The 23,117-nt window shown below is 55.0% G+C and overlaps 1 protein-coding gene across 1 annotated transcript; it reads right to left on the bottom strand.

Moving 5' to 3' along the window:
- Positions 1–20,691: 20,691 nt before the first annotated feature.
- Positions 20,692–22,733, bottom strand: LOC120819569 (gap junction delta-3 protein-like). Its single transcript, XM_040177103.2, has 2 exons — positions 22,626–22,733; positions 20,692–22,513 (listed from the first exon to the last, which is right to left on the bottom strand). The coding sequence occupies exon 2, from the start codon at positions 22,322–22,324 to the stop codon at positions 21,434–21,436; it is 891 nt and encodes a 296-aa protein (XP_040033037.2). The 5' UTR covers positions 22,325–22,513; positions 22,626–22,733; the 3' UTR covers positions 20,692–21,433.
- Positions 22,734–23,117: the final 384 nt, after the last annotated feature.

The raw sequence follows: 23,117 nt of genomic DNA, 5'->3' as shown, positions 1-23,117 counted from the left end.
GCAAATAATTGATTAATCGAAAATATAGACAACAGTAATGAATAGTTGTTTGCAGCTTTTTCGCCCCCCTGGAGGAGCACGGGCTGGATTGTAGGTGCAGAGAGGTCTGTGTGCACAGGTTCTCTCCCGCCTCTCACATACACGAGAGCTACGCTCAATATCCTCCCGCCCCAGAAAGCAAAGTCTTGTGACAGGTGGCGGACGTGTTTTGTCCCATGCGATTGGACAAAAAGGCCACCGGACAGCTCGTGGCACACTTTGCCTCCACGTTCACCTTCTCTAGCGGCTCTTCGTCTGTTCCCTGGGAGCTGTGGAGAGGCTGCGCGAGTGACACAATCCTCCTCGTTTCCCCGCCCCCGCTGCCTTTCAGGCTTTCTCACCCCAAAAGCTGCGAGTGGCACTGAGCCGTGTCAGTTGTCACACTTCGGCACGCTCGTCCTCGTGTGCCGGTGGAAGTGGCCGCTGTCACAACAGAAACGCTGAAGAGACGGAACCGTCTTATTTCACAGCCGTCCGACAGGTGTAACTGGGGCCCGTGTGTGTGCAGCATGTGTTCATGCAGACTGGAGGGGCTCGCCCGCCTGCATGTACACCCCCCCCCCCTGAAGTGTGGGGATTTGTATTGCGCGACGTTGTGCTGCCTCTACACAGCTGGAGGCTGCACAGTCGGTGCCTCTGGGGTTCCCTCAGCTGCAGCTGCATCCTCCTCCAGCAGCCAGGTTTACACCGGAAGTCGCTGGAGTTGAATCCTAATGGTTCACTGGCGAGGTGCCGCTCCCTGCCGCCCTACGAGACGGAGACGCAGGCCACGTACGAACGTAACGGCGAGCAGCGGAAAACCACGTGACGCATGTTCGATTTCATGCTGTACACAGGCTGCCTTCACGATTTCCAGAAGGCATTACTTTTGTGTCTGGCAACCGTATAGAGACAGAACATTTAGAATGTAGACATGCCTGGAAGATCTATGGTTTAAAATGCTGCCTTCTCTATATTCAAGGCTTTCGGGGAGACAAGCCTGACATCGATATGAAGGATTGCGGTGTTTCGCTTCGCGGGACATTCGACTAGTGATCTTTTCGTTGGTTCCCGTGCGGAGGGTCTGAATCCTCCAGGAGGTCAGAGGAGAGATGAAGGCTCCCGGGTTGATTGACTGGATGGGGAACTACATTAAATTCTGCTCATCTTTCCAGACTGTCCTCTGGATTATTCACTTTCTCGGAGCTTATTGGACGGATCCACTCGCTCCCAACGTGTTGAGGTTTACAAGAATTAGAACTTGTTGTTGTTTACCAACAAAAGATCGGCAACTGCTGCATTAATTAACACAGACACTCGGAGATGCCGGAGACGAGGCACCCGATGTTCTCCTGTTCTTCCCTCTCATGAACCTCCGAGACATCCAACAGTCCCTGGACCTGCTCGATGCTGCAGCCCCGCCGCAAGGGAGTATCTCTCGGGCACCGGCCTGCATGCCGCCGCCGCCTCTCAGCCAACCCCTCATGCCCGTGCAGCTCCCGCTTATTGGATTGTCATCCACAGTCGGGTGAAATGGTCAGAAACCGCCAATTGGCAGCCGCCGCCACAGAAAGGACCTCGTGGCGGCTCTGAGGGTCAGACAGCGTCGGGCTTAATAAAGGAGCCTCTCTAAATATACCACGAGATGAACGTATCACATCACCGTCACTGTGCCGAGAAGCGGCGCGGCCTTCTCATTGGCCCGCTTCGTGGCGCTAGGTCGTGAGTAAGAAGAGTAAAGAAGGAATTAGCGAGGAAGGGGGGGGCGGATGAGATCGTATCAGCCGCATGGTTACCAGAGCCACGAAGCCTCCTCCGGTAAGAAACTGCTTTTTTCACCCCGGAACACGTTCGAGTGACACGCCGCCGACATGCAGGGGGGGGGGGACGCAGCGCCGACGCCTCCCACGGGACCGCCCTGCGAAACCCCACCCGCGTCCCACCCTAATCTCACCTGCAAGAGAGAAAACCCCATTACGGTTTAATGTTCTCTTTCTCATTTTTTCCCCTCCCTGCGAAAAAAAAAAAAAAAAAAAGATGATTTTTCAAACCTCTGACAGCCGAGCCTTTTCGCAGGATTTAGTCCATCTGAAAACATGTGGTAAGCCTTGTGGAATGTCTCAAATGATTCCCAGATGTGGGCCGCAGACAGGTTTAACCCATTCTTGTCCCGCTCAGCGGCAGCGAGGGGGAGGGGGGCGAGGGGGGGGGGGCTTCGCGGGGAGAACGCCAGTGAAATATCAAAAAACTCTTTCACTCCTCTCCGTCTGTGTTTGTTGCTTTCAAAGCATTGGTGCCCACTGGGGCTGTGGGTTAATGTCATTTGTGGAAAAGCTAAAAATGGAAGTACTTTTATGCCGCATTAACCGAGAATAAAGAATTTATTCCAGATGACTCAGCAATCGCGGCGACCTGGCGGAGCTGAGGAAAACACCGTTGGAACCATCCATATTCCCCACACGGTTAACTTGGCGCAAAACAACCTGCAACAAAGCACAACGTCTCTCGGGCCTCGGAGAGCTTTGCCGCAGTCACGCGAAAATCAAACCGAGATCCGAGCTGAGCTTGTTGATCCGCGGCGTTCCCGCGCGGCGATAGCAGCCCGGAGCGCTTCGTTGAAGGAGGCTGCTGCCGCCACCCTCCCAAAGATGGCGGTTCTGATGAGACGTAAGGGAGGGAGGCGGCAGAAGAGCCAAGCTGCTCAACGGGGTGGAGAGAGAGCGAGCCGCTTGATATCCTCTGAGCAACAAACTCAAGTGACCCCCAGCTCTCCCTCCCGCTCCCTCCCTCCGCCCTCTTTTCGCTCCCTTTCTTTCTCCCTCTCTTTCGATCCCTCCACGCCGTCCTCCCCCCCTCTCGCCCCCCTCTCACCAGCTCAGCCAACTGTGAAGCAGTTGTCCAACGCGCCCGTCAGGCCCGCCAGCCGGCGCGTCGGAGTCCCATTAAACACGATCACCGCGGACAGAAAGCAGACAACCGATAGGGTTGCACTAAAAGTCGAGGGCAGGGGGCCGGGGCGAGCAGAGGAAGGCAGGGGGGGGGGGGCGTCAGAGGATGTTCTCTCAGGGATGCCATACAGGCCGCGTGAGGCCACAGCAGGCTGGGAAAGATCGTGGCTGCTTTGAGCGTCCACATGTGAATGCGCCGCAAACCCCCCCCCCCCCCCTTTTTTTTGTTGTTTGTTGTATTTTGCCTCCCACACGCCTCCCTAAGGGAAGACCAGCATATTAAAAGAAGTACAAACAACTGCCAGCTCCAAATTCGGCTTTTTATTTCGGGAGGGGAACCAAGCGCGCCTGCGCGTCCTTAGCCGGGGTCCCCGAGGTCCCCCTCCGGGACGGGATAAGAGCTTTTAGGCCCGGGATCGCACCCAGAGGGGGATCGCGATAAACGCGTGAATGTGTGGAATTCAAACATTCCAACACCAAGTGCTGGATGTCGAAAGCTAAGAATCCCTGAGACTCGTTTGGGGAGAGTAACAAGTGAATCCCTCCCCCCACTTTCACGCCATTATGAAGCTGGAGCCGCGAGTCGATTGCGTGAAGACTCGATGCGAGGTGGAAAAAATTACGACCAATCAACCCATTGAAAACGCTGAGACGCAGCTTTTACGTCTCCTCTTCCAGTCTTCATGCTAAGCTAAGCTAACGTCGCAACCACACGAATGAAACCGCCGCTTTATGAGCACGCATAAGGTGATGTTACCCCCCCCTCCTTCTCACTGCGTCTCCCATTTTGGATCATCGGGGTGCCAATTGCCAACATGTTCCCCTTCCCAGCACCTCATCAGAGGAGACCCAGAGAGTATGTCCCTTTAATTAGACCACCCGCGAAAATAATGGGGCATTAATGACATTTCTGCGGAGGCCAATGAGCTGGAACAACAGAGGAAAAACTAAATCACAAATCAATTCCAACAAATGTAATTAAGGCTTAATTAGCCTCCAGGGTGTCACTGAAATGCCACAGAGGGGATGATGTGGAGGAAGAGAGAAAGCGAGGGGAAGTGAAAGACAAATTCAGAGGAAGTGACATTGTCGTGAAAACAATGTCCGCCGCTACTTGTGTACCATAGTGTATTTGTTGTGTATCAGGCTGCATCCCCCTCCGGGCTTCGGTGAACCTCACGAGAAAACGCTGGCTTCTGTTGGTTCTTGGCGCGCGCCACGGGCGGCGGCTTTAAAGGGGACGGCAACGCTTCCAGCGTGGAGCCACACGGCCGCCGGCGGGCAGCGAAGTGCTAATTCTCTATAAAAACCGCAGCATGTACGGTTGAGCCCGGCAACATTCTGGTATTAAAAGAAAGGGAGGTGGGGGAGGAAAAAACAACACTGCATAAACCGCAGGGAGGCTCGGAGATGACGGGTCGGGTCTGGACGCCAGATCACACAAACACGGACTCTCGCGCCAATAAATGAGCTTCATAAACTGCAATTAAAACCCTGGGCACTAATTTAGTGGAAATGGCAGCCTGTAAAAAGGAAAGAGTGTTAAGAGGAAGGAGGAGAGGAGGAGGTGGAACTTTCTGGATTGGTTTCTTTGGTTCTTGCATTAAAGCCAAACACATCATGCTTGTGCTTTTTTTCCTGGCCTTTAGCATAAACTACTCCCTCTAACGCACACGCATGTAACGCGCACACGCACACAAAGGTCTGTCTTATCAGACGGGGTGTGTGTGTGTGTGGGGGGGCTGATGGGAGACATCTGCCGTGGCCGCCTGTCCATCAGGGTCAAAAGACTCCAGAACGAGGTGTCAGGACAACCCCGCCCCCACCAGAACACACACAAAGTCACACGAGGTGCAAAGGGAGAAAAACGTCTGCCCGTAAACACGTGTTTCTCCCACACTGAGCGGGAGGGACTTACTCCACGCGCTCAGGTCCGTGCGTTCTGTCACGGGTGACGTCGCAAAGGGTTCCCGGTGCCGTTGGAACGCCGGCAGGCCGGTGCAGCCGCTGCGTGTGAATTCCTCGTAAACCGGCAGCAGCTATTCCCCCTCCCCCGCCCTCCCCCGCACAGGATGGGTGGTGGTTTTCGACGTCTCTTCCTGGTTAAGATTACTGCCGAGCGCCGTTTGACCTTGAGCCGCCTCCAAGACGGAGCTTTTTAAATGTCATTCGCGGAAAAGCGTAGTAGTCGACGTCTTTGGACGTCGGGGGGGAAACGGCTACTCATCAAATGGAAGTAAGCAAGCGACGCCCTGCGCCGCGTCGACCTTTTTAATTGGCCATTGATCGGCGTGTCACGCAGGGAAAAGAATCAGGCGGATGAACAAAGGACAACCTGGAAGTGATGAGGATTTCGGGGCACAACGGTCGCCCGAGCGCCACGCAGAGTAAATGAAGACAAACTAAACGAGGAACATTTCCAGGTTAAAAAGCCAGAGGCCTCAACGACGCATATCGTACGTCTCTCCTTCTGAAGGAGGCAAACAACACCAGCTTGGCGACGGAAGTTTGAGGTCAGGCTTTTGACACCACCCGAATCCTCCGCTAAATCTCTTTTTGGGTTTCCTGTGTTCGACATCGCACCAACGTGCCCTTGATAACCCCGTGCACGAGCACTCACACTGCATAAGTGACACAACAGGGTTCAGCTCACTTTAAGGAAGAGTCATTTAATAATTCAATATGAGTCATTCAATATGACTGCATACTGTCTTAGTGACTCATAACATCTAAGTGTGGTTTTATTATAAGGACTTTGTAGGTTTGTGTATTTGACAGTGTTTCAGATATAATCAGATCACATACTTCTAACCGCCTTGATAGAGATATAAATCCTTACACCGGACGCTCTGCTTGACGATCTTGTCTTGCTGGTCTTCAACGGTGAAGTGACTTCAACGTATCGAGACGCTTGTATTGGTGCATTCGGTCTGTATATACAGGCACCGTGAGCCACCGCGAGTCATCGCGTGCACGCACGCAAACGGGAACCGATACCCTCATATAATGTCGCTCATCTGTGACTTCTGCAGCTTTTCCCAGCGCCGCACGTGGAACAAGCCGAGGCGGCGGCGAGCGACCACGATTCCTCAAATGTCTCCCCGCGATCCCGCGAAGAACCTGCTGATCACCTGATCCAAATGAGGCGGGGAAGGGAAACTCCTTGCCTTGATCCGTGCGCGAGGAAAACAAAACCCCCTCAAAAAAACAGGAGGACTCGTAGAACCGCGGCAGTTGCGCTGCTAATCTTGCGTAGCCGCGTCTCTGGCTTTCGCATTACAGCGTCGGATAAACAAGGTAATTGGTTCAGCGCTCGTTACAATTCTGCTCTTTTAACGCCGCTGCTGGACAGAAGGTGCTTCAGACGATGCTGTTTCCTTTAAAGCAGTTTCCACACAAATAATGAGAAGGACCTTGTGGGTTTCGCAAATGCGGTTTATCTGAATTAGCTTCTAAATGAACAGTCCCGCGGGGCGGACTAGCAGTACTTGATAGCAGTACTTGATAGCAGTACTTAATAGCAGTACTTGAAAGCAGTACTTGAAAGCAGTCTCCCAGCGAGGTTACCAGCTGGACTCGAGTAACAGAACTACGTTTAAAAACACACAAAAAAACGGTCCTGTCGGGCAGTACTGCGCGCCAGAATATGGGCCAATCAGCATCCTGCGAGGGGCGGAATGGGCGTGGCTTATGCGCATGCCAGACAAACACATTCCGAGCAACGACAGCGGCTCCTAAAGAGGTTGATTTAGGTTTTGCAACAGCATCGGTTGGTGATTGATGGAAATTTGTTGGATGTTGGCGGGAAAACCAAGGCGGGAAAACCACGCACGCACTGCTGGTGCGACGGTTACATCCAGAGTTCCACTGTGAGAGAAGAGCAGCGAAGGAATTAGGGTGGAGCCCTGCTTTGTGCCTAAACGAATCCAAAAGAGGTGTGAACCATTCAGCACGCCGGAGCCCATCAGGGGGTCAGTTTGACGAGGAACGACCTGTCGCTGTGTAGGGGGGGGGGCTGTAAAGGCATCAGGTACTCTCACGCCCACCACAGCGCACACAGGGGCGGCGGAGGAGGCAGGCGGGTCCGTCGACGGCCAGATGTGTCGGGGGGGTGGGGGGCTCGGTGACAGGCGCAGATTAGGGTCGCTCTGCGTGCCGGGCTGGATTAGCGCCAGGCGCTACATGATGCTAATGGCCTGGCAGTGCTCGGGCAGAGCGAAGGCCAGAGGGGGGGCCAGCAGATGTCGAGGCGAGGCTTTTGTGTTCGTGCGTGGCCTCGCCCGTCCACTCACCGGGCTCCCTGCGAGCCGGACACGTTTTGCCTCCGCCGATGGGCGAATGAGGCCACAGGACACGGAGGTTCCAACCTCCACCAACACAATACCGCACAAAACTCACTGCAACGCTACGCAGCACTTCCCCCGCTGTTGTTCACCGGTGACACACCATCTATCTCACAGAACCAGAGAATATGTCAGTGGGCTCCACTGTATTTGATGTGTCTATCACAAGTGCCCTAGTTGACCTTTGTCAGATTGACATCCTGCAGAAAGAGAATTGACGATGTTCAGTAATTACCTAAAACAGCTGTGCATTTGAGGGCATGCTACTCAAACCAGAGTAAAAAGTGTGTTTTGTTTTGTTTGGCACTGGTGTTAGTCTCTTCACGGCAGCAGGACGCTGTATGTGCGACTCAACAGACAGTGAAGGAAGCATATCGCTGAGTACAGCGACCTATTGCAGATATTCTTTAAAGGGTTAAAGGATGATCACATGTGTCAGATATAAAAGAAGAGGCAGATGTGGAGAACAGACGAGGCCAGCGGAGGCAGCGGAGCGTGAATGGTCGGTTGGGGGGGGGGCGGCGGATCGGCTCCTCTGGGGAGCGGTCAGAAAGTTCGTAATCCTCGACAGTCCACTGTCTGTCCTTGTCTTTCTCGTCCCCACCGCAGAGCGGCAGCCAAACAAATTCTGCGTTGACATGAAGGTTTCAGCTCTCTGGAAGCTGGATATGGTTGCTTGTTAAAAAAAAAAAGGCTTTCCCACCCTCCCTCATGCTCTGACCAAGCAGCCTTCCATCTACTAACTAATCTAATTATTTGTTTTATAACCCCGTCCTTTCACATCCCTCTTCCACCCCCACCCGCTCTCTTTGTCAGGCTCTCACATCCTCTTTAGTTCCGTTTTGAGGACACGGGATTGTTGAAGTGGAAACCCGGCCTGTCGTTTGATATTATAGCCAACGTAGGACCAGTGGAGGGACACCCCCTGGCCCCCCCCCCAAAAAAACCCCCATGGCAAACAGACCAGCCGTTTATATCGTCTCTTTGTCTCTGTTGCTTGTCTGTCAAACCCCCAAAAACAGAACAAAAAGCGAGAGAAGGGAAAGGCCGGTAATGGAGAGGAAGAAAGAAGAAGACGAGCTGACCTTCGAGGGGGGGGGTCACATAGTCAGACAGGTAGGGGAGCTTGTGCGAAATTCATCGACTCCTTCCACTCATTTCAAACAGTGAATGCCGGCAGCCAATCAGAGCGGAGAACCCACCCAGTGTGAAAACAGAGGATGATGGGACAGAAGAGGGGGGGCAGAAAACAACAGGTCTGTTCATTAGTTAATCCCCTAAAGCCCCCCCACCTCCGAGGTGTTCACCCCCCCTCCCCCCCCCCACGACACTGTGATAAGATTTCCCTGGAGAGAGTCAAATGGTGCCCCCCCCCCCCCCTCTCGTTTTCCCAGCTTTGACCTTCCTCTCACGTCACTCGTCTCCCTCTCTCTCGCCTTCCTCTCGTGGCGTCGTATCAGTCATTCCTACGGCGCCGACGTGTGAGCAGCGCTGAGGGAGAAACCTCCGCCGCGGGGGGGGGGGGGCGGGGAGGGCGGGGAGGGCGGGGGGGGCCTGTAAGGATCCAAGGTCACGGCTCCACGAAGGGTTTCAAAAGGCGCGCGATGTTTTGCGATGTTTGATGCGCTCAATGCAAATCTGATCTCATTTCTTTCCAACATCGTCAGACGGCGTCGACTCGTGGTGGTTTCTCTCTTGGGACACATCTGACCTCCGGTGACAAACGTCCGTCTCTCAGATTCATGACTTTCCGGGGAAAGGAAACGGCTTTGACGGAAGCGTCACTCTGAGCCCCCCATCTCTCTCTCACTGTCTTTTCCTGTCTGCAACTTTGAAATCAGTCGTCAACAGCGCGCAGCAGTCTGCATGCTAATGCACTGTCTCTCTCTCTCTCTCTCTCTCTCTCTCTCTCTCTCTCTCTCTCTCTCTCTCTTCAGGCCCAACTTTGCGTTTGCTGAAAGGAACAAAGGCCGAACGACGAGACGGTGCAATAAAAACAACCGGATCGAAGGCAACTGGAAGTGATGAAGGACTCGCTCACACTTACGTCGACGCGCGTTTCGAATCACAGTGATGTACGATCCGCGGCCATCAGCCAGGCCGACATTGATCAGGAGCGGCTGCCAGCGCGCCGTCAAATCAATCACGGCGATTGATTCAGCAGCTCGAGGAGAATGCATGAATGCATGAATGCACGGCGCAGGGTTTAACGTTGAGCACCGCAAGAAGAACACGTCGATGTGACGTTAACAACAATCACCCTTGATCATGACGGTATCGGTATCATATTATTAATAAGTCAGAGAAGGTTGATCCGAATCTCAGGGGACGGGTTTGGAGGAGAGACGAGCGGCTGCACGTCCCGACACACACTGGCGAGAGTGATCCTCAGATTCATTCCAACAACTGCTTATGTGCTTTGGCAGCAGTTTGTGAATAATGCTCATCACCCCCCCTCCCCCTCACCCGCCTCACCCGCCTCACCCGCCTCACCCGCCCCCCAGAGACGCCGATCAAAGCAGATAAAGCGAATAGAAAAGTCTGTGTGTGTCTCTGCGTCTCCTTCAATACTTCCCTCTGCACAGGTGGAGCTGAGGATGTCTGTCACAGTCATGCGAATACAGAGAAATGACTGTTGCTGCGGGTGGGGTGGGGGTGGGTGGGGGGGGGGGGGGGGGGGGTAAAGAGGGGGGTGGGGGGGTGCTGGTGGAATGAAGCCTACTCCTGCTGCTCTTATCTGTCTGGGGGAGGGAGAGGAGACACAAGCAGGGAGTGCGTCACACCGGGGGCCAAAACACGAAACATCTGATGATGGAGGGAACAGAAGAAGAGATCAACAGACCCCCCCCCCCCGAAGAAAAGATTGGAACATGAAGAGAACAATGTTCTGCCTTCTCTCCTTTAATGGGAGGCACGTAGCCTTCTGTGCGCACACGCATGTTCACACACACACACACACACACGCACACTAGGCGCACTAGCATATTTTTACACACATTGCACATGAAAGGATGTGGGTGAGGCGGGCGTGGGGGGGGGGGGGCTGGTAGCAAGGGGCAGCTGCTCGGAGTGTTTGTCTTTTTATCAGGTGAAGGAGAAGCAGGGGGGGGGGTGAGGGAGAGGGGGGAGGGGGGGGTGAGGGGCGCGGGAGGGTGGTGTAAGATTTATCTGCTGCCGTCGGAAAACTTTGACCCCTGAGTTGTAAATCTGTCGAAGGAGTCTAGCCGCCTCAACAGGAAACACGAAGAGGAAAGGGGCTGATGGGGGGGGGGGGGGCATGGCTGGAGGGGCTGGGGGGGCTGGGGGGGGGGGGGCATGAGCACAACCCTTTTGAAAGAGGCACTTTTCATTTGGGGGAGGAAGGGCGGAGAAGGGGGTGTCCCCCCCCCCCCCCCCTCCATGTTTACAGTCCTGAAACTGATCCCTCACAGCTGGTCGTCCTTCCTCGTCGCTGCCCGAAGAAGAGCAGCAGAATCCGGGCAGGAAACCACGGCGTCGACATGCGAACGCCTCAGAGGTCGTGGTTCGTGGCGGCGCCGCACATCGCACACGATGCACCTCCCAGGGATCACTGCAGTGGTGGCGGTGGGGAGGGGGCGGGGGGGGAGCTTAAATGCACATCCACACCCGTCCGCTTCACCTCCGTCACCGAGGAGCTCCGGGCCTCGGTGACGGGCAGCGGCCTGGCCAGCGCTTGGCAGCCAGCTGCACACGCAGGCTTAAGAAAGCACCTTTCCTTTGGCAAAGGGAATCTGTTTTCATGTTCCTTAGTCATCCATAAACCGTCTCCATGACAGGAGCGCCGCCCGGAGGGGGATGAGATCACCCGAGAGCTTTTGTTCGCCGCTGTCAGTCCACACCTCGGCGGTAACCAACGTCTCTCCACCTCGTCTGCAAGTTAATTCAGAAATGATTGCGGCTTTCGGCGCTGCTGGGGAGTCGCAGGCGAAGGAACCTCACCGGCATGCGGTTCAGTCTGTATTCGTGTGTGTGTGTGTGTGTGTGCTTGCAGACGGTGCAGCGAGTACAGAACCAAGCAAACAATCAGTCCGCGACCCGCGTGCACGCTGCACGCGTGCACTCTCACACTGTGCCACTAACGTGACGTTACTTACGCTGGGTGAAAGACAGAAAGAGAGGTGTGAAGCCTCGGTCACTCAATGCCACTTGTGTGTGCGTGCGTGTTTGTGTGTGTGCGTGCGTGTGGGATTTCGGCGGCGGGCCGGTGTGCACGTTGAGGTTCGCGTGTATCTGTGGAGGCGGAAGGTGACGTTGGTGTCTGACGTTTCTCACGGGAAGTGGCGTTTCCTGGCCGCCGCCCCTTCCACGCTTCGTTTTCCTCGCAGGCCCGAGAAAACGTTTGAGACAAAAGACGCCTCGCGCACACAAAAAAAAAAAAGGAAAAAGGAAACCGGACACAGCCCCGAAACGAAGCCCGGCGGCAACAGCTTTCTATATTTACGCATGCGAGCATGCCTGCAGGCACATGCGTGCGCGGGGGAGGCGCGGGGGGAGGCGCGGGGGAGGCTGGGAGGGCATCAGAGGCCCGGTTTGGGGAACTCGTTGTGGTAACAGATACATGCGGTTTCACAGGAGGGGAAGTGAAAGCTGAGGGGTGCAGCTGTTCATGTCTAGAAGGCCCGATGCAGGCCGACAATGAGAGAAAGGAAGCAGAGAGCAGAAGCTGGCCGTGCGCCGCGGTTATCTAAGTGCAACAATCCGAGTTGTGTTATCCGCGTCCGCGCCGGCGAGATGCAGCGGTGCGACCTGGGATCCGCTGGACGAACACGATACGTGCAAAGGCGGCGGACCACGGTTGGAAATGACGTGAAGCGGGCTGGTATTTTTTCTTTGCAACTTACTGAAGCTGAAGTGACTCATCGGGGTTTTTGTCAGGTGACAAATTGATCCGCCTCAGCGAGAAAAGGTCAAAGTGACACTGTGCAGAAACGGGCAGAAACCTCACCTAGACTATTTCCTCCTTCAGGCTGCGCGTCATCTGTGCCCACAACGCTCACAACGTGTTTTATAAGGTCACGGTGACTGTCGGTCACTCTGTTTAGAGGACTTTTTAGATCAAGACTGAATCATATTTTTCAGACTAATTCAGTAAATACGACCTCTTTTGTTGTCGTTAAAAGCCCACTCGACCACATAAGCGCTTATTTCAGTCTGCAAGTTGAATGCTGAAACTAAAATACACAAAAGGGAGCTTCAAAGACTCCCGTGTTCAGTGCACAAAGGTTTTAGGCGTCTGAATCGCGCGGACGTTGCAGTCGCTTCGTGAAGCGCTTCAATGTGCAGCTGGATAATCGCCTTTAGACGAACAAATATGAAGCCATTGTCAGACGTTCATCGCCTGCTGGAAACGTCCCCATGTGAGGCAGAAAGAAGCCGTCGTGGAGCTGCTCGCGATCAAGATGTTAGACCTGCTGCGGCAGAGGAGCTCGTCTTAATGATAAAACACGAGTAGTTAAAGAAAAAACCTTTTAAATCCACCACAGAGAAATTCAGAGACCCAAAGGTGAAGGTTGTTTTTGCCGTTAACTCAAATTCCCTCACACTTCACCTCTTCCCTCCCCCCCCCATCACCCATCAGACTCCCACTCTAAGCCCTGAGCTCCAGCATGAAATCAGCATTGGGTCTGCAGGAAATGAGAGATCTTCATCGGAGATACAGGAGGGGGGAGCAGGACGGGGCCGAAGGAAAGCAGAGGAAAGAGACACAAGTCCGACAAGCGTCCTTTTCCCAGAATCACCTCCACCTCTCTCTGCGTCCACGTGTTGTGCTGGCGGGGGGGGGTGGAGGTGGAGGGGGGGCAGGGCGGAGCTGGAAGGGCCCCGTCTTACGAAAAGGCTCCCGGCGTGTTGTGTTTTTCCTGGCGCGGTAATTCGCCGGCTAAGCCAAGAAAGCGGACAAGCGGCGAGCGTTTCCAGCGGGGCCGTGTTTTTGTTGTTCCACGCTCAAAGACAACATGACCTCATTTGACCCCCCCCCCCCCCTGCCACCAAACCCCCGGCAGCCACCCGCGGGCCCGAGCACAGCAAACCCCCTCGAACGGTGCGGGAGGCCCGAGACGTCGTTGGGCGAGAGAAGCCGCCGGGAAGCACACAGAAACGCACACTCGCCTACACACCAGAGGGGGGGGGGGGGGGGGCAACGAGGGGCTCGGTTAATGGCTTTTAAACTTCCACCCAGCCAGTGACTTACAACCGCGGAGGAGCACAGCTGTTCCTGATTTGGGGAACAAAGCGGGGGGAACGGCAGCGATCGGAGGGACCGGACCGGCCGGCTCTCAGTTTAATGAGCTGCAACCTCCCGGGAACGACATGCGCGAGCGTGTGTGTGTGTGTGTGTGTGTGTGTGTGTGTGTGCGTGTGTGTGTGTGTGTGTGTGTGTGCGTGTGTGTCCACACTTCCACGCCATCATCCTTCACTTACGTACGACGTCGCTTCCGTGAGCGCGTGTGGACTTTTGCGCGGGAGGGCAAACAGGACGCCGAGCATGGAGGGGAGGGGAGGAGAGGGGAGGGAGGGAGGGGGGGAGATGAGGCTCAGATGCGTGAGATGTAATGTCCCTGAGAGAGGAAGGGAGATGAAGAGAGGGAGAGATTAAGGCCACAGCTCGTCTGAGCACGTCAGTACGAGGCCAGGTGGAAGAAGTCCAGCGGTCTTGGATCGAGGAGTTTCCATCTCGGGCCGACGGCGTTTCAACAAGGACTCGCATCAGAACTCCACTTTTTTTCAGTGTAATTCCATATTTTGAAATAGTGCTTCCTCAACGCCCCCTCACACACACACACACAGACACACACACACACACACACACACACACACACACACACACACACACACTCCCCTCCGAGCTGCTCTGTTTCCTGGTGAACGCAGCCCTTTTCCTCCGAGGCCCCTCGCTGCACCGCAGCCTTGTAAAACATAGCAGGTCAGCGTCACATGACCGAGGGCCCCCGGAGCCCCGAAGGCCGGGGGACGGGGGGGGGAGTCGGGTGTCAGAGCACACGTGGGTGGGGTTGAGTGTGACGGGGCGAGGAGGACGCGGGACTGACTGGTTGGGGGAGCGAGGAGGGAGAGGAGGGAGAGGAGGAAAAAAGGAATATTATTTCCCTCCGTCCCAATGAACACCTCTCGCTGCTCTCCTCCATCACCTCCGCCCCCCAAAAAAAACCAAACTGCAACTGCGAGACGCCCGGTCGGCCATGTGCAGGCGTGAGTGGGAGTCTCCTCTTCCTCCGCCTGCGCCGTCCACCGAGTGATGGGAGCCGACACACATATGGAACGCACTCGCCCCGGCAGGGTGGGGGAGGGAACGGGGGGGAGGGAACACGCACGCGCAAAGATAAGGTACGTGGAAGCACGAGCGTGTGTATGCCGGCCTCTCAATCCATCCCACCCCCCCACCCCGGCCCGGGGTGATGATGTCATGACCAGGCTCAGGCACACGCTTCCTGTCTGTGTCACGTGACCTTTTGCCTTTTAGATTTTAATCTCTAGTTCTAGTCTCATACGCTCTCTTGTGTTTTTGCGCCTAGCATCAGGGGGGTGGGGGGGAGGGTGGAGGGGGGTGGAGGGAGGGTGTGTGGGGGTGTTCCCAGAGGTGTGAGGCTTCACTCTGGGCCTGTCACTCTAATAGATTTCACCTTCACTCATTCTCTCCCTCGCTGTCGATCCCTCTCTCACCCTCTTTCTCATCTGCTGCCCGTTACGCCCGAGTATCGCCCGCCCGATGTAAAGTGTCCTCTAGAATCTACCTGCGACGACCTCACACATCACTCTGCGTAGCCGTTGTCGTCCTCCTCCTCCTCCTCCACCTCCTCCTCCACCTCCTCCCCCACCTCCTCCCCCCGCTGCGCCTTTGCTGCGTCCGGCTCATCCCACATGTCACATCACATTTCCCTGACAGCTCTTGGAAAAGGGCAGAATCCTCATGAATTGATGCGGGTCGCTTACAAGAGCACGGCCGCAAACACACATACACACACACGCACACGCACACGCACACACACGCGTGAAGGTGAACCATGAGGGGTGGGGTGACACTGTGAACCTGCTCACCAACGCTCGCGTCACAAAGTCATTTGTTTCTCTTTTTCAATCTTTGCACAAAACACACGTTCCTCTCCACACTTAGGAAGTGATCTCTGACCTTTGCCACACTTTGCCGGAGCTGCGGCATCGACGCGCCTCGTGGTTGTGGAGGGGGGGGGGGGTCGGACAACGACGACCCCTGTTGGTGGGTTCGCGGCGTTGCTCTGAGCCGCTGCAGAGAACATATGAGAGGAATAAGCAGGCGATATTGAGCGCATGCATCACCCGCTGACAGTAAATTCTCAGCGGGAAATTGACGGAGGCTCGCGAACATCCATCACGGGCGCGTGCGCGGGATGCACCGACCGTGGATCCGAGGCGGCGGAGCGTGACGGAGGTCTGCGTCGCCATAATTGCTGTGGTTTATATATTAGCGTTTTCACGCTGTCTCTGTGCCGCCTTATTCCCGTCATCTGCCCCCCCCCCCCTCCGAGGTGCTGCTTCCTGACTCCCGTTACCTGTGATTTATTGGCGGGCCCTGCAGCCCGTCGCAGTCTTTCACATGTCCGGTTAATTGGTTAATGTGGGTCACAGGGGTTCGCTGTGCAGGGAAATCCTGCTTCGTGCCCTCCCTTCTGGCTGGAAGGGAGCCAGAACGCGGCCTCCACCCCCCCCCCCCCCCCCCGGCCTCCGGCCTCCCCCTTCCCACACCTGGACTGGTGGAGATCCAACATGGACGCCGTGGAACGCGCTGCTGCAGAGGGAGAGGAGCTTTGTGCTCTTAGAACGATGGATGGTTTCATCGTTTCACGTCACATCCTTTTTCAAGGCCTCAAATTGTCGTCACGCAAGCACTTTGAAACAAAAGAAGGCGGCGTGGCGCTCTGTGACCGACAGACCGACATTTCTCACATCAATAACGCATCAAAATCTCTCGTCCTTTAGCTCACAGGACGAATCCCGGGACAGAAACTGCGGTGTCGTATCAAAGCGCTTTTAGGGACGCTGTCTGGAAGCCCAGTGATCCGCGAGGCTTCTGCATGCAGCCGCCTCCCGGAGGATGGAGGGAGAACACGGGACGGAGAGAGGGGAGATGCAAGGGAGGGAGGGAGGGAGGGAGGGAGGAGGGGGGGAGGGTACATGCGCGCTCGCAGAGAGGAGGAGAGGTGCGAGGGAGAGGAAAATGTAGACAGGGTGTTCAGTCTTTATATAGATTATTTAGTTTGAAAGGTCAAAATGGCGAGGACGGGGACAGCCGTGGTGTCCATTCTGTGGGGGACAGTGTGGTGTCCCTCCTGTGGGGGACAGCGTGGTGTCTCAAAGACATTACTTTCACGTTAAGATATTACTTATTCAGAACGAAGGACATGAGAAACTTGACGTGAGCGTTTTTAATGGCACATTATGTGAAAGGTGAAGACATCTACACACAGCGCCATATAACCTTGGAGGGGGGGCGGGGGGGGGGGGGGGGGGCTGATCTCTTGTGTTTTCCCATCTGTCGCTTCATCATCAGTAGGTGAAATGTCCTTGAGCAAGGCACCGACACAGTGAAACGCTCCAGTGGAGCCAGAGATCATCTTGACATCCGCAGCATCCAGTGGTGAAGCGGTTCGGTGTGAACATGCGGGCCGAGGTGTTGCACGGGACCCTCCCCTCAGCTGAAGGTCACAGAGAGGCGTTATCTTGACCTTTGACACCGGGATGCCCGAGATGGGAAGATGGCGGCATTTACGCGCTTCTCCCCGTCACACCGGCTTGAACTGGCCAGCTGTGAAGGGACGGAGGTCGAGGTTCAAACTGCGAACAACCGCAAATGTCAAACGACTCGTCCCCGACTGAGACTGTCACCTCGGCTCACGTTTAGGAAGCCAGGGAACTGGGAGGGGGGGGGGGGGCAGTGGAAGCAGAGCGGAGCAGCGGGTGGTGGGGGGCGGAGGCGGGGGAGGGGGGGAGGGGACGCGCCTCACAAGGCCGGGCGGACGAACATGTGAAAACGTGGCGTTGCGTAACGGGATATTGTGTAATACGTCCCATTTGGCACCATGCAACTGGTGGACGCATGTTACCCCCCCACCCCCCCCACCTCAAACACATGGACAGGTGAGAGAGGGGGGGTGGGGGGGGGGGGGGAGACACGGAGGCTTATGTTGCTGTCTCTGAGCAGAAGACGTGGAGTGACTGCGGTAGACAGCCAATGGGGTGGGGCGGAGCGGGGGGGAGGTGGGGTAAGGGGGGGGTTTGAAGGGGGGGTTTGAGGGGGGGGGGGGGGGGGGCTGTGTGACTGTGGGTGGGCGAGAGCGCGGTCGGTGCTGGTATTTCTACCCCGTCACATCGCGTTAGTGTGCAGCCGAGCACGAATGCTGAGCACACACACACACACACACACACACACACACACACGGGGGGGTTAAATTCACAAGGACACACCAGACCTACACTCTAATGCACTCACACACGCGCAGTAATCTCCCACGGGGGGCCGACCCTAAAAACTAGTGAGCGGCGGTGCAGGTTTGACAGAAAGCAGCAGGGCTCCACCTCCCGCCGTTTGCCTCCACCCGTCCATCCGTTTATCCGTCGTTCCAGGCACAGTGCGTGCACGCCATCGGACGTTTGTGGGCACACAGTCGATCACGGGGAGCCGGGGGGGGCGAGAGGGGGCGAGGGGGGGGCATTGATTTCCTTTATCCATCATCACATAACACATGTGCACACTAAGTGGAAGAGGAGCGGCTCGATGGATCGGCAGCACGTCACGTCTGTCCGTCCCACCAGCGTTAATGCTAACGTGTGACTGTAACGCCGCCCTGGGACGGGGACAGCAGCCGGGGAGCGCCGGCGTCATCAAACAAAGCCATAGTGTCGGGGAGGGGGGGGGGGGGGGGGACGGGAGGGAAGAATTAGAGGCAGCAAGAACATTTCACTGTAAATGCCGCATTCACACTGTGGGGGGAGGGTGGAAGGGGGAGGAAGAGGGGGAGATAAGAGTGGCGAGGTGTGATGTGCGGTGACCCCCGAGCTCTTCGGCGACGCCATGAACTTGGGGGCACGCTTCAGCGTTTTGGAGCGAGGAGAGAGAGAGAGAGAGAGATATTAGCCGGTGGGCCGGTGTCAGCACCATAAGGGGTCACCAGGGTCACCGAGGTCACGGCTACACCCAACGCAGTGGTTCCCCTCGGCTGACGTAGAAAACGTGCACATTTGAGCCTTTCCTCCCCACTGCTGAGCTGCAACAACAACACTGTTTGCATTCCGGGTGACACACACGCGTCTTCGTGTTGGATTTATTTAAAGGGGACATTTAAAGGCGACACACCCAATGCAGTCAGCTCAGTTCGGACTCAGAGGTCAGTGGTTTCCTACCAACAGAAACTGATGCATGTAACGTGGTTCTAAGTATGAGAACCGTGTCTAGCTGTTGCACATTCAACACATTCCAAATCAGTATTTCCTCCCCAGGAGAAAATCCTCGCAGAGGATTGAGAAATGACTGCGTTTTTTCAAATGTCGGCAGCAAGTTGATCTTGTTTTTTTTATAACTTAAGAGGATCCGGAATCAACATCACTGTGTCACCAAAAGTCGGTAAACAAGCGCCGCGAATAAACCAACCACGCAGACGTCTGAGTGAGACGTCGAACCACAGGAGCGATGCCTCCTCGATCCCCCCCCCCCCCCTTTAAAAGAGGAAGCTTCTTGTCAAGTGTCGCTGCCGACACGACGGAGCAGAAGGACGTCAGTCGGCTGCACCGGGGCGGCGTGGGGACACGGGCGGAGCGAAGGGAGCCCCTTAAGTGTCTCACTGAAGTTTGAGGGAGAATGGAAGTGGAGGAGGAGGAGGAGGAGGTGGAGGAGAGGGAGGGGGGAGGGGGAAGAGATGTAGAGAAAGATGTTATCGCTTCCATCACCTCCTCCTCAGTGTTGCTGGGGAGGGAGGCGCTGAAAACAGATGCCCTACATTCTGTTTGAGGCCTCCGTCGAATCACAACAGACGGGCGGGTCGACCCCCCCCCCCCACCGGTTTGACGAGGCACGATGTGAGAAGGTGGAAAAAAAGGAAACAAGGAAACTTGTGTAATCCTCTTCCTTCCTTCCTTCCCTCTCGGGTGGTTATATAAGACGCATCTCGAATTCTGTTCCATGCACATCAAAGAGGCTGCGCCGCGCTGCGATCTGCATGCGTGATGCATCCAGGGAACAGCAGGAGTGTGTGTGTGTGTGTGTGTGTGTGTGTGTTTCTGAGTCGGAAATCAGCTTCTTCAGAGAGTTTTCAGATGTTCGGCTGAGCCGCTTGGATCTGTGACTGCAAATACAGCCGTAACCGTTGGAAACGGAGCGCCGGCAGCTTCAGTCGGTGTGACGACGAGCGCGAATTAACAGCCGCGGTGTCACGCAGGGGTCTCTGGGGAGGGAAATATCGCTGCCTCTGGAAAGCCAGGCAGGGGGATGCTGTCAGTTTCGTAACGGGGCTGAAAATGAAGTCATCCGGCTGGAGAGCGCCTGATAATTCAAGTTGGCTTCCCGTTACAATGCTGCCCCCTCCTGCTCACGAAACGGGGTTTTGAATGGATTCCCCCACGTGGTGTCAAGCGGCATTTTCATGTTTATATGCAGGCATTGTGGAGGGTTTCCTCATAGGCAGATAAAAACAGCAGTAAAGGTTACGCACGAGCAGAAAAACATCAGAATGAAACCATCTTTATCCTCAGTTATGACACTCGAGGCCGGACTTTGTCGTCAATAATGTTGCAGTTATTGACGACAAAGTCCAGCACCTCGGCCCTTTATTGCACAATTGTTCGTCAGTCAGCAACGATGAAAACACACACTGCTAATTGAAATAAAGGCAAAGGGCTCGGAGTCGTCGTTCATTCAACCGCACTAGTTGTTCAAAATAAAGCCCGAAATTATTATTATGGATTATTTGTGCATAAAATCCATCTGCGGCGGCTCTTTCCTAAGTTGTTCAGTGTAGTAAAACTCTTCACTGGCCTTCAGTTTGCACCGTTTCTCGCCCGCTCCGGTTCTCTGTGTCTCCTCAGATCTGTGACATCTGCGGACATTTTGACCTTTGACCTTTGACTCTCCAGTAACATCTCGGTCAGAATCGGTCCACGTTGGATACGTAACGCAGATGATGTCTGGCTGACATACTTGCCGTACACGTGGAAGAATACAGGAGGGAAGTGCGCATGTGCAACACGGGTTCTTTGCTTGTCGTTTGAAATGAACGGACAGTAGAAGCTTGTTCTGCCATTTCTTTCGTATGTGAGCGCGACGTCTGAACAATTGGAATGACACACATATTGTATAAACAAACCACAACAATCAACTGTAAAAGTACAAATACAAGTGTATTAAATACACATATTTAATAAACATTTGTATGTTTTATGGAAGTGCAAATAACATACATTTATAAGATTCATCAAAATGAAACATCATTTAACGCTTTATTTGAAGTGCTGTTTTTCATCCATTCATACATGTGAGCGTGAAACCTGAAAATTAGTTTAGTGGTAAAATACATTAGTATTGAACCTACTTTTCTGTTGTTAATACTGTGGAAATCGTGTGTGAAAATGTTGTGTTCTATTGCTGAGAGTAGATGACAGTTTTATATCTATACAGTAAATATACAATAAAGTACAGTAAAATAACATTAACCCAAAAAGCTACAACTACCAACCTTAAAATAGTCATAAAAAGTATTTTGATTCTTCAAAATGTACACAAGAAATGGCATGTTAGATATACACGCGTCTTTTTCCATTTATGCTTAACTCTGGACAGTCAAAGCACAGCTAACGTTCCAGTCGTGTGCTATGCTAAGCTAACGACCGGCTAGCAAACAGATTTATTTAACGTCGTTCCATTAAGACGGGGTGAGTCTTTTTCTCCCTCTGAGCTGATTGTGGTCTTCACTAATTAAACGAATAAACAAGCCGCCTTATCGGCGCCATCGCTCTCCCCCACTGTCCCCGTTTCCTGATCACATGACCACGCGGCGGGAAAAAAAAACGCTCCTCTCCTCCCCTGAACTCCGAGGGAACTGCTTTTGCCGCAGCGCGGCGGGATCAGTCACTCATGTGACCCTGAGCGCCCGCTGCCTGCTTCGAAAGCAGGGCGGCCTCACGCCACGAGCGCCCCGCCGCCGCGTACTTCCCGCCCTTCCTCACTCTGCTCGCGGACGGAGACCTTCCCGCTCGCGCTCCTCCCTTGTGGCTCGCGCCGCCGCCCCTTCCCGCGCCCCCACGCGGTTTCTCCTCCGACCCGCCGCCGCCGCCCCCCGCCTCCTCGTCGTCGTCGTGGTGGCGGCGGTCCGGGGCGAAGAGCGGCCTCCTCGAGCAGCAGAACCACTTCACGGAGCTGTAGAAAAGCTCGGCGCAGCTGGAGGCCGCCGACACCAGCCCCACCCCGAAGTAGAAGCGGAGGAACACGGTTTTCTCCGAGGGGCGGGAGGTGAAGCAGTCCACCACGTGGGGGCAGGGGAAGCGGCTGCAGGGGAAGTGGGCCTCCACCGTGAAGCCGTACAGCGTCCACTGGAACACGAGGAAGCCCACCTCCGCCAGTATGCGAAAGACCACGTTGACGACGTAGAACTTCCTCAAGTGGAGATCTGCCAGGTCGTCCCGGCCGCTGCTTTGGCCGCCGTCGGCCCTCTTGTTGTGGTGATGCACGGCGTACACGAGGAAGACCAGGGCTGGCGTGGCGATGAGGACGATGTTGAACACCCAGAACCTGTACTGGGAGATGGGGAAGGCCATGTCGTAGCACACCTGCTTGCAGCCCGGCTGCAGGGTGTTGCAGGTGAACTCCTCCTGCTCGTCTTCAAACATGTCGCTCGCCACGGTTCCCAGGATCAGCATCCGGAAGATGACGGTGACCAGGAGCCAGAAACGGCCGAGCATGGTGGAGTAGGCCCGGAGGCTGTCGAAGAGCTCGCTGAGGAAGCTCCATTCCCCCATGACGGCGGCGCTGGATGGGGCTTAGCGAGGATCTGGAGACGTGTATCCGCCTGTCCGGCTCCGTTACAATAACCTGAAGTGCATCTTATTGTTTTCAATCCATGACTAAATGTGAAACTGAAGGCTGAGGGCCAAAGGTTGGTTGGTTAGCCGCCTCACGGCGGTGATAAGGGTTCACGTCCAAATGACCTGAAACCGAAGACAAAACGCGATTGGATCAGCAGCGATAACAGCAATTTAAGCCAAATGCAGACGAACCCCCCCCCCATAAATCCTAAGTGTTTCCCCATCGGATACAAACCGAATAAAGATGGTGTCCAACGAAGCGTTACGCTCATGTGCGCAGCGGCTTGTGTTCCTCTCACCCGCTCGCTGCCAATGGCGGGATGGAGGTTTGCCGGCGTTGGGACATCTGAGGGGAGGGAGAGGGGGGGGGGGGGGGGGGGGCGAGGGGCGCAATGGTTTAGGAAATTCCTGCTACACCCTAATCTGTACTCATCAAGGGACCAAAGGGATGTTTACCCAAGAGAGGCACAGGCTTGATGAGTGTTTCAGGGCGCTTCCTAAATTGCAGGAAGGACGCGTTTCAAGCTGCAGCCGTTTGTACGAAATTGAAACATGCAAACGGTGTAAAGCAGATTAATTCCGCAGCTTTTATACACACACACACACCTGACAATTTCCATGAGTTTAAGGGAGGTGAGGATTTATTTTTTTATGCATGCAATAAAGTTTCCTTTTGATCGCTCCATCAAGGAAATGAGTTACTCTGACAATCGCAAACCTTTGAACC

Source organism: Gasterosteus aculeatus, chromosome 5, assembly GCF_964276395.1.
Source record: "Gasterosteus aculeatus chromosome 5, fGasAcu3.hap1.1, whole genome shotgun sequence".
Taxonomy (NCBI): domain Eukaryota; kingdom Metazoa; phylum Chordata; class Actinopteri; order Perciformes; family Gasterosteidae; genus Gasterosteus; species Gasterosteus aculeatus.
This window is presented reverse-complemented; position numbering and strand designations above follow the sequence as displayed.